This window comes from Callorhinchus milii, unplaced genomic scaffold (genome assembly GCF_018977255.1).
Source record: "Callorhinchus milii isolate IMCB2004 unplaced genomic scaffold, IMCB_Cmil_1.0 Scaffold3, whole genome shotgun sequence".
Taxonomy (NCBI): domain Eukaryota; kingdom Metazoa; phylum Chordata; class Chondrichthyes; order Chimaeriformes; family Callorhinchidae; genus Callorhinchus; species Callorhinchus milii.
Window position 1 is genome coordinate 88,189,284 of NW_024704744.1, and position 19,160 is coordinate 88,208,443.

The window sequence follows — 19,160 nt, forward strand, 5'->3', positions numbered from 1 at the left end:
ATTTCTTGTGTTTCCACCCTCCGCCCACCCAGTCCCATTGCCCAATGCCCTAAACACTTGAAACTCCCTATCATGCTGATAGTAAAGTTCTATGTTTAAAGTATAAACCTGCTCATTTCTTTGTCGGAATGCAGCTGGGGACAAAATGTTTGTGAAGGGTATCAGTTAGTGCCCCAAATTATAATAATAATAATCCTTGAATTTGATATAGCGCTTTTCGCGTCGGGAGGATGTCCCAAAGCGCTTCACAAAATACACTGTAAAGTGAATTGACTGTATATTTGTGGGCAAACGCAGCAGTCAATTGCGTACAGCAATGTCCCACAAACAGTCGTAGATTGAAAATGACCAATTTTATTATTGTTTTTGGTTTTTGGGGGGATTATTATTAGGCGTGTGGAGTAAGGAAAGTTGCCCAAGGTTTCGCCCTCTGCCTGGAATTGAACTCGGGTCTCTCGCTTGCAAAACGAGTGCTCTAACCACTGAGCTACAGGACTCCACAAATTAATTCCTTTGTAGGTTACTGAACGCAGATACTTATCTTTGTAATCTCTAATTATTGCAAATGTGCAATTTTGGTCTTAATGTCCTCAAACAACTTGCGTGTCGTTTGCAGCATTTTGAAATCTGCAAAGATTTGTGTGGTATAACTGGAGCTGTCAGAAGAGTTTTCTGATGATAGCTTAAAGCATCTCTATGTTGAACTCTTTTCCCCAAAGGCAGTGGACATTGATGTGTTTTCTATTGTGTTGGATTATAGCACCTTGAAACATTAAAGAGTTGCAATCGGCTTCACAAGGAATTACCGTGAAGTGTAATGACTTTTTTTTAGGTACAGAATTAAAGTCCAGTGCTGAAGAATTTGTGCTGTGGTCCCGATTGAATGTATTTGTTTAATACATTTTTTCATTGTTGTGTTCTGTAATGCAGCATTTCAATTTGTGGAAGATCGCTTGTGTGTACATTTTCAAAGGACCATTCGGCACGTAATGGGTTAATTAAGCAGGCTGCAGTGATGTGTTTGACATTAACTGAACAATAGCAAGTAAGCTGTAATCATGGTATTAAACATTGTTTTTAATAACTTAATGTTTATAGATGGAGGGCATCCTCTGGACATGATGATGATATCCACATTTATACATGACTGCTTAACACACAGAAACACAGAGCGTTCTGCCTCATTGTCTGCATGAATTGTTTAAATATCGTATCACAGTTGCAGTTCTATTGTTGAAAAGTAGTTTGTGAACACAATATTTTGGAGGATTTGACGGGTTCCTTTGACATCGGTGGGGGCAGAAGGCAGTACAGAGCTGTGGGGCATTTGAGAGTGTGCTTTTGCTAAGATGTTAAGAGCCTTTGTGACCCCTTGAGGTGTGGTATTGCACTAGAGATATCTCAGTTTGGCCGCTGGGCTACTTCCATTGTACTTCCATTAGCGTTGTATAATGATGCGTTTGAACTGGCATTGCGAACTAATGCATTCTGTATACTAATACACAGCACGCTGCTTATTCTTTCATCTCTGCTTATTGCCAAACATTGAGTTAATGAACAGTTTGTGTTCAGAAGGGATGCACAAAGCATCATGCTGGCGGGTCCAAAGCGGCCGTGTCTATTGCTGAGGCAGATTATGCAGGTTCAATGCCGTGGCGAGTTGACACCACCCCACTAAAAGGCAGGATGCGACACAAAAAAATGTGAAATGTGTCGAGCAGGTCAATACCATATGATCCAGCCCATTGCACATGATAACATTGCTTCTAAGCAGCACATCACAGAAGAGTTGGTAGGTGCGCCTTGCTAGTACAACATATAATAATATCAAAGGCAGTCGAATGTGATTGATAAGATTAATAAGGTGCCCGCTGCTTTTCCCGTTTGTAACCGGAAAGGATTGCAAATTTCTGTCATTAAATCAATGCAACTCTTTTTTCAAACAAAAATTGGGTTGAGATCTAAAATGAACAACTTGTTTCTGTTAGAAATATTGACTCTGGTGATGTGGAAGTCAAAGAGATTTGGGTATGTTTCGTTCGAAGAACTGTAAATTTAAATGTTCAAGATGGGTGGGTGCTTTTCGGACTGTACAAGTCTGGGAAAAGACCACACTTTAACCCTGTCCAGACGACACTACATAACCTGATGTGATGGCAAAAGACAGTTTTATAAATCCCATTCGAATGCTTTTATTTAAATTTCAGGTCCATGAACAGCACAAAGATTTTAAGCGTCGTTAGGTTGCTGAATTTGATTTCTATGTTTGACAAATCTTGAAATACAAGTGTGAAGTGTAGGATGAGAAAAACTATAATTAATGGAAAAAATGTAAAGTGCAGAAGATTAATTCCTGAGTAATTTTACATTGTGTTAATTATAGGTATTAAAACAGCTGAATCCTTGAAGAGTAGGAGAAATTACTAATGCCTGTTTTTTGATTACAAGAAAAATGTACATAGGCTGTTTATTTCTTAAACCTACGCTGAATGAAACATACATATTGATTAAATCTGCATAAACAGTGAATCACGGTCTTCAGATGTACAGCAATTAGGGCCAAATTTGTTTTGCTAAATATTCACAATTTGTACCGACAGATGTTCCAGATTTTTAGGAGACACTTGCAAAAGCAACTGCCAGCAACAGCAAGTCCGCTGAACGGTTAATTTAACATCAGAAGCAATTGTGAGGCAGCTTTGCTTTTGGACAGTAAAAAGGGTTTACATTGGGTTAACGGAATGCAGGGAGACAGCCAGCTGTTGGAGCTCGCATTATTTGAAGGAGACCATGATTGGAGGAGCTGTATTTCAGAACAGTTTCTGCAATGGCTTTGACGCCCCGGTTAGCCTTTCTACAATTGCTTCAAGCCACATTGTCCTATTGCTCTGCAGCAAGCAATTCACATCAACATGGTGAAGATACTGGCATTTGCACAGAGGAAATATTTGCCATAATAGTTTGAGTGCATTCATGGTTTTCAAGTTGGGCTTTAGCATGCCAAAGTTTCCCCTGTTGAATTTTTTTTCCTGTAAGTGAGATCTGAACTCCCAGCATTTAATTTACATGTATAATTCCCCATTCCCACAAACTCCTCTCCCGCACCAAAATGTAGTTTTCTCTACATAATTTAAAAACCGGTTCAAGTACAAAAACTGTGCTTTCCTCCTTGTTTCAACGTTTAAGACCAATGACCCAACCAGGGCTTGTAAATTTTAAAGTTAAAAATATCATGAGGGAGATTTCATATTGTAGAGAGATCCATGTTTAGCTCTAAGTAGATGCATTCATCACTGCTTCAGAGCATAAAGTGATACGTCGCCGTTTTTTAAAAAAATTGAACAAAGCCTCAACGCCGCGAAAGGAGATTGAGTTTCCTTCAAAATAAAATAGCCATTGTGCAGTCATTTGATTTTTTAAAAAGCATTCAAATTTGCTTATTGCAGTGCTTGCGCTGTAGGTTTCAGTCCTGCTAATAGTGAGTTCACTGAAAATCACTATAACCAAGGTATTGCAATGGATCTATGGTCAAATATATTCCATTGACAGAACCTGTCATTTTTGCAGTAATTTCTGTTCAGCAGCAAATTAACTTTTAGTGTTTTATTGTACCCTCAGCCCCACTGGAAAATTGTGCTTTAAATCCTGTCCTGAATATGGTTGTGGAGGCTCATCTCCCTCCTCCCAGTTTAGTGTCTTCCCACCTACTGTACCTGCATTGCTCCCCTCAGTCAGTGCAGGAATTGTCCTGTCTGCAGTGCTCAGCTCTGAGTGGCTACAATCCCACCAATGCGGTGATTGGTGAGGTCGGGGATTGCATATGTAAAGACCCGCTTCATATTAATAAGCTACAATCGGGACTTTTAAGACCTTGATTAGGAGAGTGAGCCTGGTCCCAGCTGGCGGGGCCTACAGGCTGTCACCAGAGAACATTTGTGTTAATTGCGCCACTCTGTCAGGGAACTTTGATTTATTGCCAGGAGTGTGAGCTCGAATAATGGTGCTGAGCGCACATGGATTTGGTAGAACTTTGTCTCCCTGAATCTTTTTCTCTCCACTACGACGAAGAGTAGGTACCTTTTTATTTATTTATATATATATGTGTGTATATATATATATATATATAAGATTCTGGGCTTTCTGGTTGCGGGGGCCAAGGGATGTGTGTGTGTGTGTGTGTGTGTGAGTGCTGAGCCAGGGTTATGTCCTACTCTTCTGTGTTACTGATGTTCTCTGAATTATCTCCAGATTCCCAGAGGCAGTCTCAGTCCAGTGTTACTGTATATTGTGCTGCTATTTGTAATTTAGCCAAAGATGTGACAAAGCCAAAGGAATGGCAGTGTCCACAGCGGAGTGTAACCTGCTGTTACATGCTCTGCAGATTTTATATTTAATAATAATCTGTACATGATTTTTTTTTAAAGTCTTAACGTGACGCTACTTTTTTCCCCCCAAAAGAGAATCTCTGTTGATTTTTCTCTTCTTAAAGCGAATTTAAATGATTGGTCGGTACAGTCGCCTTAATGTAGTTGCACCCAAATTAAATTTATACACATGGCTTTTGTGTACGTGTCGGTGGGTATGTCTGTGTGTCTGAATCTAAGAGGGTTTTTATTTCCAGCTACAATAGCTTGAAGTACACAGGAAGGAAGGAAGGGAAACTGACTATACCTTGATCTCTGTTCGCTGACAACTTGTCTCAAGTTCTTCTCTCTCACTTTTCATCGTATTCATCGCCTTAAACGATCGGCTCTGTTCAAGTCAGCAACAGGCTCAGCCGTTATAGGTAGGACTTGGAAACCGGTGCAAAAATACCCTCGCAGCTCAAAACACCTTGAATGGGGTGGTTTTCCCCCCTGCTGTTCAGGTGGTTGTGCACATTTGCACTGAGCTTTAAATATTGCAAGAGGTCAGATGTTCTATTTGAATGATGCAGGATGCACACTGTGACAACCTTGCATTTTACAGGCTAGACGGCTGTTTAAGTGTGGCGTTCATTTTAACGTGTTTATTGCTGCACTCTTTGTTGCCAGAGCCTCCTGTGTTACAGTAATTAACCTGCATTAAAAGCAAAACCCTTGTGAGTCCTGATTTAATTCCCTTCAAAGCTTTCTTGTTTTTTTTATATATATATATACACACACATCCCCTGGCTTTGTGTTCACCTAACATTACAGAGCTGAAGCCTGAGTATTATAATACTTTCATTGAAGAGACTGGGCTAAAAAAAACAATATATTTTTGATTTGTTCAGAGTGTTGTGCGTATGTGCCACTGTGGCTTAGCTCTCAAGAGGAAATAGCCGATTACACTGGAGCAGTGCGTGCAGTATTATCTCTTTTACATTCACTTGCCTTGTATTAAATTGCCATTGTCCTAAACCAAGAAAGAAATGAATTGCAGCTCTCAGTGCACCCTGACAGTGAAATATTTGGCCCCTCTGTCCCCAATCATACTTCACGTGTGTTTGATAGTGTGAGGTTGACATGAACAATCTCACTGGCTTGATGCTCAGTTATTGCATCTTCCTTTACCCTTCCCTCCCCAGACTTTCAGTGACAAAAAGTTCCACGTCAAATTAACCGTTATTACTTTTTTTTTAGCCCTGCTTTTTCCTTCCCCCTCTCCACTTCCTTTCCCTTCATGTTGAATTTTCTTTGAAACCCACATTCAATGATGGTATAGGCGTCGCTTTGATTCAAAGCGAAAAGTGACCTGCTGTAAAGCCATATTAAAGCATGGTGCAGAGTGGCAGCGTTTTGGTCTGCTTGACAAAACGCCCTTTCCTTAAACGACCGCCCAAGCTGTTGCAACTCGTGCCGGGTGCGCTTGTTCACTGCAGCGGCCGCTTTACTCTACCCATATGGAGGTATGTAATTGGCTTCAGATTGTATTAGTCAGTAGAGCCTTACAGATCAGTACTGTCAGGTTTTAACATTAGTATGAATGACACCTGTCCAATCAATCATGTGGACACAGCTTCACAGATGGAGTGGGTCTCGCCTGCTCCAACATGCTGCTGAATCACAGTGCACACTTGGCTTAATTTGTCTTATTGTTCTTCCTAAATAAGATTCAAAAGGAAGACTCCCATTCTGCACTTGCAGTCGTGCTTGGACGTAAGAGTGTATGGTTTGGGTTGGGTTGCTGGGTGGGGGGAGGGAGCAGAGAGGATGAAGATTGTCTGGCATAGTGGCAAGTGCTATAAATGGCTTTACTGTGTTAAACTAATCTCAGCAGGCTACACAGATAAGAAATTTCAGAATAAGTTTGCATCCAGCTTCACTTAATGCCCTGTCGTCCTGTGCCCAGTCTGCAAATTCTCCAGCAGTTATGTCTTAAAGGTGTTGCTTTTGCACCCTCTTCCTGCTGAGGATTCACTTTTTGTATCTCGTCTCTTAAAGCAAGTCGTTGGTTCGTCGTTGAGATTGCAAATCGACTTGAATAGGTTTGCAAAACATTTTTACGTGCTGGGAGTGGAGTAGAAACTCAAGAACAACTGAAAATAATATTTAATACAGTGCAATTTTTCACAACCGTACAGAAGATTTCAGTAAATGTGCATTTTAGTATACTACTGGATTTTGTTTTAAACTGGGCAAAAATACCAGCTTTTATTTCATGTGGCTTTGTTCTGGTTTATAATATGGATGGTCTCCCAGATGAAGCAAAACAGCCTCTCCCCTCTCTTCCCCTCCCCTCCTATCCTCGCCACCACCACAAAAGTACAAAACATTTTAACTGCAGTAATTGTCCTGTTTAGCTAGTTGGTAAAATGACAAGAGCTTTGAAACGTTGATGTGTTTTGAATAGGCACGAGTAATCATTTCTGGAGGCAGCTTGTTACCCAGTGTGAATAAAATGCCAAGGTTTACATCAGTGAAACTCAATGATTCATTCTCTGTATTTTAATTCAAACAGCAGTAAGTCATGCTACGGAATCTCAGTGTTAGAATTTTTTTTCCCAGGCGACAGTGTCGGATAATTCAACCGAGGAAGGACGCATAAAATGACTACCTTTTCTTAAAGTCAATTTAGTATAGCCATTTCATTTTCATTCCGTCTGCTTTAGACAAGTGTAGAATTTCGGCCTTTCCTTCCCTTTTAATTTGTTACAGAAAGAATGTTACAGAATACATATTGAAGCACGGAGAGTTTATTTTCCTAAAAAGTTTAAAAACTATTTCTCAGATGTTGAGATGCTTTATTATTTTTTAAACCTTTCTTAGCTGTTTTTGTTTTTTTTAAAAAAAGAGAGGTTCGTATGATGTAGGTTCATATAATTCAATAATGGTTGAACTAGGCAGTGCTGTTAAACCCCAGGTTTGTCCATGTTGAGTTTGTAATTAATATGTGGATATTTTTGTAAAGTTATTTTTACAGACGTTTTAGTCTGAGCCTTGGTAGGAAGTCCGATTCAAAGAGATTTTTTTTTGAAAACAAAAAACAGTGTTATACGGTAAGAAGCGTTTTTCCAATTAAGTATTCGGGCAGTCATGTTGTTACTTGTAGTTTCTAAGGATCGGTAACCCTTGCTACGTGCCTTATTCTTTTTAGTCAACATCTTAAATTGTGATTTGATGCCCTGCGTTTGCCTCAAATTTGTTCTGACGGGACAATGTGACCGTTTTTTGAGCCGTGGCTGAAACCTTTGGCCATTTCACTCACCCTCCCCCCCCCCCCCCCCCCATTCGTTTTCTCTCTTTCCTTCCTACCAAATTGAGGAGAGCGGGTAAGGTTTGTATGCACGACACTGGCACCTCCTGAAACCAAAACGGGTTGGTTGAAAGCTAGTCCACGGCAGGTGCGTGCAACACAAAAATCAGGTGAGTGCCAGAAAGGTGTGTATAGCCCAAACAGACCCAACCATAGCGCCATGCATTTTTCTGCCGTCTTCAGTTTGTTTCCTAAACAATGCAGTGGACGTCATGCGTCTCCGCCCTATAGGTCCAAAACAAATTTGTTTCAATTTCCTGGTTTTCAAGAAGCAAAAAAATCCATATTATCAAAAATCTAAATAAAAACTAGCTGAATTCTGAAATGAATTTGCTACTGCTTTTCTGCATGAAAATGTATTCTTTTTCTGTTATTTCAGAGGATCCTGAAAGCAAAACTTGCTGCTTCCTCCACCCCCTATTTTCCCCTTATAATACTTGAGGGCAAACAATTATTTCAGTGTTTTGTGGTGGTAAACAGGAAAGTGAAATCTATTGGGATAACTGTGTGATTTGCATCCTTTAATGTAACATCATTTAGACTAAAGAGAATGTGCCAGATTTGTGCATTTGGATAACAAGAGAAAAAGCCACAAAGTGAATCTGTTTAGATTTCCAGCCCACTTTTCCTCTGTGTGTCTCTTGCCCAGCCTTCCTTGTGTGTTCACATAAAGCCAAATATTTCCTGCTGGGCCATTTAAACCTAAAACATATATTGGAAAGCAGTGCATGCTTTAAGGTTAACTACCATTTCATTACTGCAGAGAATAGCAATATTATTATTAATCTTGCAGCATGTATTCAGTCACCTCTTAGCAAAATAGATCAGCCCTTGGATCGTGGGTGTATCGCATAGCTCCGAAGACTAAATAAAATAACTCTTTCTCTCCCCAGCTCTACCCACACCCCCACCTCTTCCCCCACCCCCGAAAAAAAAAACCTGCAGAATTTCAATCAAAGATTAGTTTCTGCTAGATTGATGCTAATATACCTGGAAGGAAGCTAGTCTGTGCTGAAGCATCCAGCGTCAGACAGGGCTGGCTGCCATCTGTCCCACCTGCTGCATAGTTTGTCCATCTGGTTATTCAGAGTGTGCTTCGTGGGTTTTACCGGATGGAGCAGCTTCAGTGCCAATAGGCAAGCAAGCAGAGTAAATGATTTAAGCAGCCAATGTAAACTGAAAGCTCTCACCCTAGATACTGGGGATTGTGTTAAATGCTTGAAAGCTTCTATTTGCATATAGATTTAGACACAGTATATAGATCAGGCCGATGATTACAACTGGTCTTTATCTGGATTAATACAGCTGCATTCTTTTCAGGGTGGTGTATATTTACCGGGGAGAGCGGAGGAATGAAAGAAAGTAATAGGAAATAGCATATTCAGTGTAGCAACCCGTTAATGGGATTCAGCTCGCTCGCAAACTCACCTGAACACCCCCTAAATTGCCATCGAATTGCCTTTTTGACATTGCAGTGCTCGCCGAACAGCTTTCCACTCGCCTGCTCTTCATACAGTTAGAGACAAAATGTGTCCGGGCACTTTTCAAATGCTGATAAATAATAATCTGTGCATTTGATATAGCGCCTTATCACATCTTCATGACATCTCAAAGCCCTTCACAGAATATACTGTAAAGTGTATTTTTTATGTGGTGAAACGCAGCAGCCAATGCGCACAACAATTACTAAATGTCATGGTTCAAAAGTTCGTCTAGAATGACCAAAGGCTGGGATGTTCCTTTTTGTTGTGAACATTTTGGACTTCTCAGAATTTAGTTCTGTTTTTATTCTCTCTCAACCTCCCCTCTCTCTGCTTCCCAAATATTATAATATTCACAACAGCTGCACTGGTGTTAACCTAAACTAAGTGCTGGATGCCTCAATTTTGAGGTTTTGCAAATCTGTGTGCACTCCAGGAACCTGTTGTGGTCTGTGGGTCAGTATTTGACGTGCAACATAATGTACAGAACTGGGTCAGGCACGAATTTATCCAATTAAGTTTGAAGCTGGTTATTATACACCTAACTGGTTTATAGGCTGTACGTGTTTCATAGCCTAGACTACCTAAGCCAGTCAGCAAAGATTTTGAAGTGTTTGTTTCCTGTACACTGTCAAATGTTTTTGGAGTGCAGTGATTTTTTTCCCTCTCTCCTGTTTTGAAGTTCGCTTAACTATAATAAATTCCACATTCCATCAGCTAAAACCGCTAGCTGTTGCCAGCCAGTATAATGTACAGCACTGTAATGTACAGTACAACACTCCTAACTCTGCTGTATCAGTTTTCTGTCTGTTTAGTCGAATGCAAGGGTAAGCAGCTTTGGTAAAAGCTCCTGTCTCCATTCAAAATGAATGTAATTTCACGCCCGCAACATAATATTAGCTCACTTTTATCACTTAACTCACCCAGGACTAAAGGCTGCATTTTATTTTATTACTTCAGGGTTTGACAGTAATATATACTATAATAATTCCTGTGGTTGACAATTCTACTGATCCCAAGGTCTGGGCCCTGCAACCCCCAGTAGCTTATCAGTCCAACAATCAGCTGGACCAGTGGGAAATATATTCTGTCTTCCGCTGTACCCCTTCATAGCCACTAGAGGCTGCTGCATTGTTTTAAGTTGCTTACTAGTGGCTGAAATAGAGTATTGCAACATTCAGCAGATAAATCTGACTAATTTGGCTTCAGTCCTGAACATGATAGACATAAATGTCAAGTGATAACTGGGTACCCTCACCGGTTTAACATATAACTTTTTTTTTTTTCCCCTGTGAAGTTTTTATTCCCTTTATTGCAACCCTGGCTGAATTCGATGCCTCCATATCGCCCGGTTGATCCCAATTGAACATTGCATTTTGCAGAAAACCATTTTATTCCTTCAGGAGAGAAATTGACAACTGCAGACAAATGTGAAACGTTGCATGTAGTATGACACATTCAGAATCCCCCCCTCAGAAATCACTGCAAGAGTTTTGAATATTCATGTTTAAATTAAAAATAAGGGTTTGTGAAGCAGTTTTCTCTTATGTTTGTGAGAACTGATCAAATTGTTGAGTGGAAAGCTGAGTCTAGTTTCACAAGAACAATCTGCAGCACATCCTGCTTGTCATACTGTCACTGTACAATACGACACAGAGGGTGCAGTACATACTGAAACTCACGGGGTTGCTAGCAGTACGTGAAAGTGACACTTAAAGCTTTCTGTACAGGTTGAAGGAACGGGGGATGGGAGGAGTGTGTGTGGGGAGAGTGGGGTTGGGGGGTTCTTTTGAATTAATTTTCTTTCCTACACATCATGTCACAGTTTGAATTAGCAGTAGGATCGGGAGAAGAGAAATAAGCTGTTCCTCCCAGTGACTTATTGTCATGTAGTGCCAAACCAGCGGATGCCAGGGGTTTAAAGGGATGCCTCCCGATTGGCTTGGCTCCCAGGTTTGTTCACTTTAAACCCATTAAGATCAATTCAGATGAAAAGCTCTCTTTCATGGTAGAACAGATCTGATCTCCAGGCAGTAAACAAGCCCGCATCCTGCAGTACTGTGCAGATTTTAGCAACGGTGGGTCGTCTTCTTTATCTCTTGTCCTCACTCTCCTCTTCCCCCACAATCTGTCACCTCACCTCCTCTCTCTCTTCCCCCCCCCCCCCCCCCGCCCTTCCACCACACAAACTACAACTCCCGTGATGCATTTTCGCCCCACACACGTTCAGCAAACTACACATAACCCCTCCTGGAAGCATCACTAAACAAGCTCCAGTTCTGAAGTACACAAACATAGTCCCTGGTCAGCAGAAAAGTCCATCTGTTCTGGAGAAATAAAAAGACGTTAGGATTTACTGATAGATGGGTTAAATCAACTGATTTAACTGATTTCCCTCCAGAGGTGATATTTTATTTATATGATAAAATGCTTGGAAAGTGATTAATTTGTCAAGGGAATGTCTCGTTACTGTAAATTTACTGAAGCTGTAATAAGTGCAATGCTGCAACACAGATGGGGGGTAACAAAAGAGGCTTTAAAACCGAATGACGAGGGGAGAGATGAAGATTGACTAAATGTTTTTTATTAGCCAGTTATTTCAAATAGGTTTTAAACAGTGTTTTTTGTGCGTGTGGTTTAATACAGACAGCTACAGGCAAAGGGAAGCAAATGGCTTACTTAGTGAGGTGGTTTCATTGCAAGACTTGACAAATCTAGCAGTCAGGAGCTGCTTTGTGAAGTAGATTAGGTTAATTCCACTTTTATTTGTAAAAGCTTCGTTTTTGGCTTCACACATGAGGAGTGTTGGCCATGTAAAATTGCTGCTAACCCTTTCCTGGAGACATCTGGCACACATGCTGGAAAGGGTGGAGGAGGGAGGGGGAGAGTAATATTTTGTGGGATATTCAGCTGTGGGGTTAAACAGGAATGTAGTCATTCTTGCTGTTTATCTTCAAACTCGTTTATTTTCAACTGTTTTATCTTTGAGGGTTTTGTTTATATTGTTTTGCAGTTGTTTTTAAAACAATCAGAAAAAAACTTCCTTTTGCAATCTCTAACAAAGTGATAGAATAAAGTGGTCTTTCAATGAAACCAGTTCAGACCAAGAAATAAAAAAAAGCTATTTTGCCTCCTTGTAGCGCTTGATTCCACTGAATCAGGATGCTGACAAATTCTGCCAAAGCTTCCTCGCAAAAGAGAGGAGTGACCCTGACATACGGTGGTTCTAAAGAGGTTTTATCACAAATGAAATCACATTTATTTGCCAAGGAATCTCTAAAGGTATGGACAGGGGCTGTCCTGCACCACGGTAATGCTTGATAAAGCCATGGCTTTAAATATATTCGTAACGTTACTGTGTTTATCTTTTTTTTGGAAAAGTCAATAAAAATTGATTGATACTTCCTCCTCTCCCCAGGCCTGCCATTTTCAATCTGTCTCAGCTCGGGGGTGTGGGGAGTGGTGGGGGGGGGGGGTGGGCGGTGGCAGAATTTCCTGCAGCATGATGTGATGCTGCCTGTCACACACCCTGACTCTTTTTCCCAATCAGTGTATTGTACAAAGATGTTTGCGTCAGGTTCAGCAGTGGTACACATCGTTACACTTGTCCTTGGACAAGTACAAAAGAGAGAAGGAGGCACGGGGTGGGGGGGGAGTTGGGGGATGAGGGCTAGGACCTTTCCTGATCACCATTTAAAATCTTTTTTTAGAAAATTCGAGAAAAGTAAACATAATAGAATTAAATTGTAAAACAAATTTATGGTTGCATAAAAGGAACAGCATTGATACATTACAATTTAGTTTACAACAATAACAACAACAACAAGATTCCATTTATAAAGTGCCTTTCACATCAGGAGGACGTCCCAAGGCGCTGCACAGTTGGGTCAGGACCCGAGCAGGGGGAAATGGTCAGGGTGAGGGGAGGGAAGGGAGGGAGCGAAGAGGGGGGAAATGGTCAGGGTGAGGGGAGGGAAGGGAGGGAGCGAGGAGGGGGGAAATGGTCAGGGTGAGGGGAGGGAAGGGAGGGAGCGAGGAGGGGGGAAATGGTCAGGGTGAGGGGAGGGAAGGGAGGGAGCGAGGAGGGGAGAGAGTCGAGAGGGGAGCTGAAGGCACGGTCAAAGAGAAAGGTTTTGAGACCGGCCTTGAAGGAGGAAAGGGAGGAGGCGGCGAAGGCACTGGGGGATAGAGTTCCAGAGCCTGGGGCTGAGAGGCTGAAGGCCCGACCACCGATGGTAGGGCGGTTGGGGCGGGGGACGTGGAGCAGACCGGAGCCAGAGGAACGGAGGGTACGGGCAGGTAGGTAGGGGGATAGTAGGTTGGAGAGGTAGGAGGGAGCAAGGCCGTGAATGGCCTTGTAGGTGAGGATGAGGATCTTGAAATCAATCCTCTGGGGGATGGGGAGCCAGTGGAGGCGAGCGAGGGTGGGAGTGATGTGGTCCCGAAGCCTGGTGCGGGACAGTACACGAGCTGCAGAGTTCTGAATGACCTGCAGCTTGTGGAGGGAGGTGGCGGGAAGGCCGGCGAGGAGAGAGTTCCCATAGTCCAGCCTTGAGGTGACAAAGGCGGGGACCAGGGTTTCAGCAGCGTGAGGGGTGAGGTAGTGCCGTAGTCTGGCGATGTTCCGGAGGTGATGGAAGGCGGTGCCAGTTGTGGTGCGGATGTGAGGGAGAAAGGACAGCTCAGGGTCGAACAAAACGCCGAGGTTCCTGACTGGCTTTGAGAGGTGGAGAGTGCAGCCTTGGATGCTGATGGTGTCAGCGCCTGAGGTGCGGAGGCGCTGACGTGAGCCAATCAGGAGGGCCTCGGTTTTTCGCACGTTGAGCTGAAGAAAGTTGTCTCTCGTCCAGGACTCGATGTCGGACAGGCAGCTGTCAGGACATCGGTGGTCGTGGAGTTGAGAGTAGAGGAGGAAAGGTAGAGTTGGGTGTCATCCGCATACATGTGGAAGTTAACTCCATGTCTGCGGATGATGTCACCGAGGGGGAGCATATAGAGGGTGAAGAGGAGGGGACCGAGGACAGAGCCCTGAGGGACACCACATGAGACAGTGCAGGGGGTGGAGGAGAAGCCATTCGTGAGACAAAGTGAAGACGGTGAGAAAGGTACGACCTAAACCACTCAAGGACAGTGCCTTGAAGGTTGAGGTGGGAGGACAAGCGGTGGAGTAGGATAGCGTGGTCGACCGTATCGAATGCTGCCGATAGGTCGAGGAGGACGAGGAGGCAGAGGGAGCCCTGGTCACAGATGGTCAGGATATCATTGGTGACCTTGACCAGGGCAGTTTCTGTGCTATGGGCAGCACGGAAACCTGACTGAAGGGGTTCGAAAAGTGAATGGGTGGAAAGGAAAGAGCGCAGTTGGGAGGCGACAACTCTTTCCAAGACCTTGGAGAGAAAGGGGAGGTTGGAGATGGGCCGGTAGCTTGATAGCTGCGACGCATCAAGGGAGGGTTTTTTCAGGGTGGGCGTGATGGTGGCAGTTTTTAAGGGAATGGGGACAGAGCCAGAGGAGAGGGACAGGTTGATGATGTCGGTGATATGTGGGGCAAGAAAGTGGAGCTGGGAGATAAGGAGTGGAGTGGGGATGGGGTCAAGGGAGCAGGTGGTTGGTTTTAGGGATAGGATGAGTTTGGTGACAGAGGGTGGGGAAACGGGTACAAAAGTGTGTAGGGGAGGATGGGTAGCAGTCGGAGTGTGGGGGTGGGGGGTTGGTGGATGTTGGAGGGGAAGTGACCGCGGAGCGGATTCCCTTGATCTTGGATTCAAGGAAATCCAGCATCTCCTCGCAGTGAAGGTTGGAGGAGATGACCTGCGCGGGGTGGCGGGGGGGACGGAGGAGTCGGGTTGTGGTGGAAAACAGTAGCCTGGGGTTGTTCTTCGCCTCCAGGATTATCCTGGAGTAGAAGGACGACTTGGCCGAGGCTAGAGTGGAGCGGTAAATTTTGAGGAGGTCCAGCCAGATTTGTCGGTGGACCGTTAGGCCAGATTTGACACAGGTGCGTTCAGCAGCCCGCACCTGGCTTTTCAGTGAGCGGAGGTGGGTGGTGTACCAGGGGGAGGAGCGGGAGTAGGAGACAGTGCGGGAAGTGATGGGGGCAAGAGTATCGAGTGTGGAGGAGAGGGTATTGTGGAGGAGGGAGAGAGGAGAAGAGGGGTCGGTGAGGGTTGAAGGCCAGAGGGAGAGGAGTTCAGAGGACTCCAAGGCATCGGTTAGGGATTGTGGGGGTAACTTCTTCCAAGGGCGGTAGAAGATGGTGGTGGGTCTGGTGGAGGTGGGGAGGGGGGTGGAGGTGGTGAAGGAGATGAAGTAGTGGTCAGAGATGGCCTTGTCGGTAATAGTGACATCCGAGACACTGAGGCCCCGGGTGATCACCAAATCGAGTGGGTGGCCGTGACTGTGAGTGGGGGAGTTTATGTGTAAGGAGAGGTTGAGTGAGGAGAGCAGGGAAGAGAAGTCTGTGGAGATGGAGCAGGAGGGGGTGAAGTGCAGGTTAAAGTCGCCCAGGATGATGAGGCGATCAGAGCAGAGGCAAAGAGATGTGAGGAGTGTTGAAATGTCAGAGATGAAGGTGGGAGAGGTTTTAGGGGGCCGGTAGAGGAGGAGGATTTTAAGGGAGAGGAATGAGGGGTGGGAGAGGGTGAGGTGCTCAAAGGAGGGGAAAGAGCCAGTGGAGTAGGGGATAGGGCAAGTGGTGTCCTTGAGATAAGGGCAACACCACCGCCACGGCGGTTGGGGCGGGGGATGTGGTGGGAGGTGTAGCCGGGTGGTGTGGCCTCCGTGAGGGGGAAGGTGTCGCCTGGGGTGAGCCAGGTTTCCGTTAAGGCCATGATGTCAACGTTCTCATCAAGGATGAGATCGTTGATGACCAGGGCCTTGTTGCAGAGGGAGCGGACATTTTGCAGTCCGATGTGGAGGGAGCGGTTGACAGAAGGGTGTGTGGGAGGGGAGGGGGGTCCAGGTTGTGAGGCAGGGGTGGGGGGATGGGGATAAGGGAGGAGAGGTTGGCTCCCCGGGTCTGTGTCCGGGGTGGCTGGCGAGAGTGGTGGGGAATGGGGCAGTCGGTGTGGCTGCTGCTGGACAGCCAACGCCGAGTGCCACGGTGAGCCCGGCGGAGGATTCCCAGGCTGGAACAGAGGGAGGTTGTGGGAGGGTCAAGTGGGGATAGAAGGCGAGAGGGACAGAGAGAGAGGAGGACAGAGCGGGAGAGATGCAGAGGGGGGAGGGTTTGGGGGGAGAGAGGAGGGGTGCGGGAGGGAGGGGGTGAGGGGGCTCGGGTCATTTACATTTACAAAGCTCCTTTCACATTGGCAGGACGTCTCATTTCACTACATGATGCTGGCTGGGAGGTGGGGGGAGAGATGCTGAAGAAGGTGGGGAGGGGAAAGAAGACCAAAAGCAATCAAAGATATATAGCACGTATGTACTTGCGTGTAATGCTAATACAATACCCTAACAGGTTAAACTGACCATGAATAAAGTTTAACCTATTCATTGTGACTGCTGGATTTATATTTCACACCGCTCAGCTGAAATATCTTGCCTCCTGCCAGGCCAGGGGGTGTTGCAGCATAGTGGTATGGTGATGGTGTGAAGTGTATTTCAGTGCCATCCTTCAGGTGCAGAATTTATATATAGCTGCATGTATTCTGGCATTGGAAGGGAACAAACGCTTTTAAACTCTTTGCAATGCATTAGTATTATGAAAATCATTGAGCGTAAAAGCAGTCGTGAACTGGGATTAGAGAAACATTTGTTCACAGTGAGCCTGAATCCCGAATCCTTTGCCCGTGGAACTGAATGCAGCACCTTTCTGATGCGGTGAAGTGATTTCCTGCTGACAGTGAAAATAAGAGTGAATATTTCATTCCATCGTTGCAACCGTCAGGAGCAGGGTAACATACCCAGTAGCTCAATGGCAATCCAGAGCTTGCAGTGAGGAAGGAAACCAGTTTCAGTTTCAGGCCGGTGGTGGTGGAGAGTTATTTGTAGAATGTTTCGAATCAATGTAGACAACGCTGCAAATTCAAATGGAGATCTGCTGCGACTGAGCTTGAACTTGCTGCGGTCTCCCTTTGATCAGACAGCCTGTCAGTGGCACCCACTCAGCCAACTCGGTGCATCGGGAAATGCCTGATTATATGCCCCATTTATACCACCGACATTTTACCTTTTTAGCCTACGAGGAATTTGAGGCATGTTATGGTGGTGGGGGCTGGAGTGGAAAACGGGTTGAGTTCTGCACTCCACAATGACTCTGGCAGGCATGTACTCTCCACACTCAGAAATGCACAAATTTCACCTTCCCACAGTAGGATTTTAGACGATATCCATAAGACCCAACACAGTTTCTATGGGGGAAACAACATACTTGCTCAGCGGGATGGGAGAACACAAATGTAACTTTAGCCCGTACACTGCACTTTAGTTTTTTTTGCTGTGCGTTTGGATCTCACTGTACATGCGTCACTCGTGGCATGTGGGAGACTGGCAACAGTTTGGTGGTTGGGAGGTGGTGATGGAGAGGTTGTGGCGGGGTTGCCTATTTTGGAATTTCCAGTTTGAGAGCGAGCCTCTCCACTGATATTGCCACTGGGAGTGCAAGCGACAGCAGAAATTTGTGTGGTGGGGGGGGAATTGCTGACATTTTGCGATGATAAAGTAGCCAATGTTCAAGAAGGGTTTCGCTCGAAATTGCGCGAAAAAAAAATGTTTAATCAAATCTATTTTTGTACTGAAATTTGGGATTTTGCCAGTTGCTTCTGTACATTAGAGCACGGTGAGGCCACCTTATATTTTTAGCGATGAGACTGATTTCTGCTGGTGGCATGTAAGGTGATGTGAACATAGAGCCTTAAAATTTTACTTTTTTGAAAAAAAATGTGTGCTCCACTTGTCAAGTTTGGAAGGTCTGCGTCTCGGGGGAGGGGGAGGTATTGTCTGCTGGTACGTGTCTAACAGACTAATATTTTAATGACTGTCGGCAGCAAGGATACCTGGCTGCATTGTTGAGATCACTCGTCTCGATGATGCAGCTGCTGCTTTCAACAATTGTGCTTTGAATTTTTTTATATTTGAAAAAAATAGAACCCTATAGCAGGGATGGGGCTCATGCGGAGCATAAACACTGGCAAGGACTGGTTGGGTCAAATGGCCCATTTCCATGCTGTATCGTTCTATGTGATGTATCGAAAAAAAAGATATCCAATGCTTTGAGGCCAGTTTGTATTTTTGTTGCGCTTTTAAAACAAACTTTGTTTCCACGCCCCGCCCCCCTGCAAAGTCAATCGGTTAGCATCAGCACTGTATCATGGTTATAAAATGATGCCCCTTTGTTAGAGGCTGAGCATCTGCATTTCATTGTTTTCAACCTATTTTAAGAGTGAAAGGCTTCTGGATGAACGAATGCTGTAAATTACCTTCAGCTGAATTGATACTTAACAAAAGCGACATTATGGTGGTGATTCTCTGGCAATGAGAAATCTGAAGGACGTGGTTCTGGATATTATATTCTCCAGTTTAAACTTTTCCTTATCTTAACATGGGATTTTTTTGTTTAGATTCCTTCAGTGAATTCAAATGTGAGTGTTGCATATTACCTCCCCAACCCCATCAGTGACCAGTAATTGAATTTGATTTTGTAGAGTTGGTCCAGCTGATCGCTGTCTCCCAATTCAAGGTGCTTTGCAGATGGAAGGCACAGCAGCCTGCACCACCAATGCTACCTCTGTAGGTTGATAGATGGGTATAAATCACAACAATCCTTTCTTGACAACCAATTCATAGAATCTGATCGAGTTAAAGACATGTCTTTCCTGCATGACTCGTAGGAAATAGGCTTTTTTGTTAAAAAAAATTATAGCCATGTCACATTTAAGCAAAATTCCCCTCCTCTTTAGTGAAATGGCCTTTGATTATATTGCCTGATCACCCCCACCCCCCAAGAAATGCTCATACGTGTGT

General features: G+C 44.3%; 1 protein-coding gene across 4 annotated transcripts in view; it reads left to right on the forward strand.

The window, feature by feature from the left end:
• Positions 1–19,160, forward strand: part of esrrga (estrogen-related receptor gamma a) — a 183,771-nt gene that overhangs the window by 100,370 nt on the left and 64,241 nt on the right. The window contains exon 1 of one of the 4 annotated variants that reach the window (XM_007904499.2): positions 3,910–4,069. The exons of 2 other annotated variants lie outside the window; for them this stretch is intronic. In XM_007904499.2, coding sequence (XP_007902690.1) covers positions 4,014–4,069 — 56 coding nt within the window. In that variant the 5' untranslated portion in view covers positions 3,910–4,013. Of the gene's footprint in view, positions 1–3,909; positions 4,070–16,462; positions 16,617–19,160 lie in introns of those variants that run through there. One more of the 4 variants, XM_007904501.2, reaches the window with a different exon arrangement.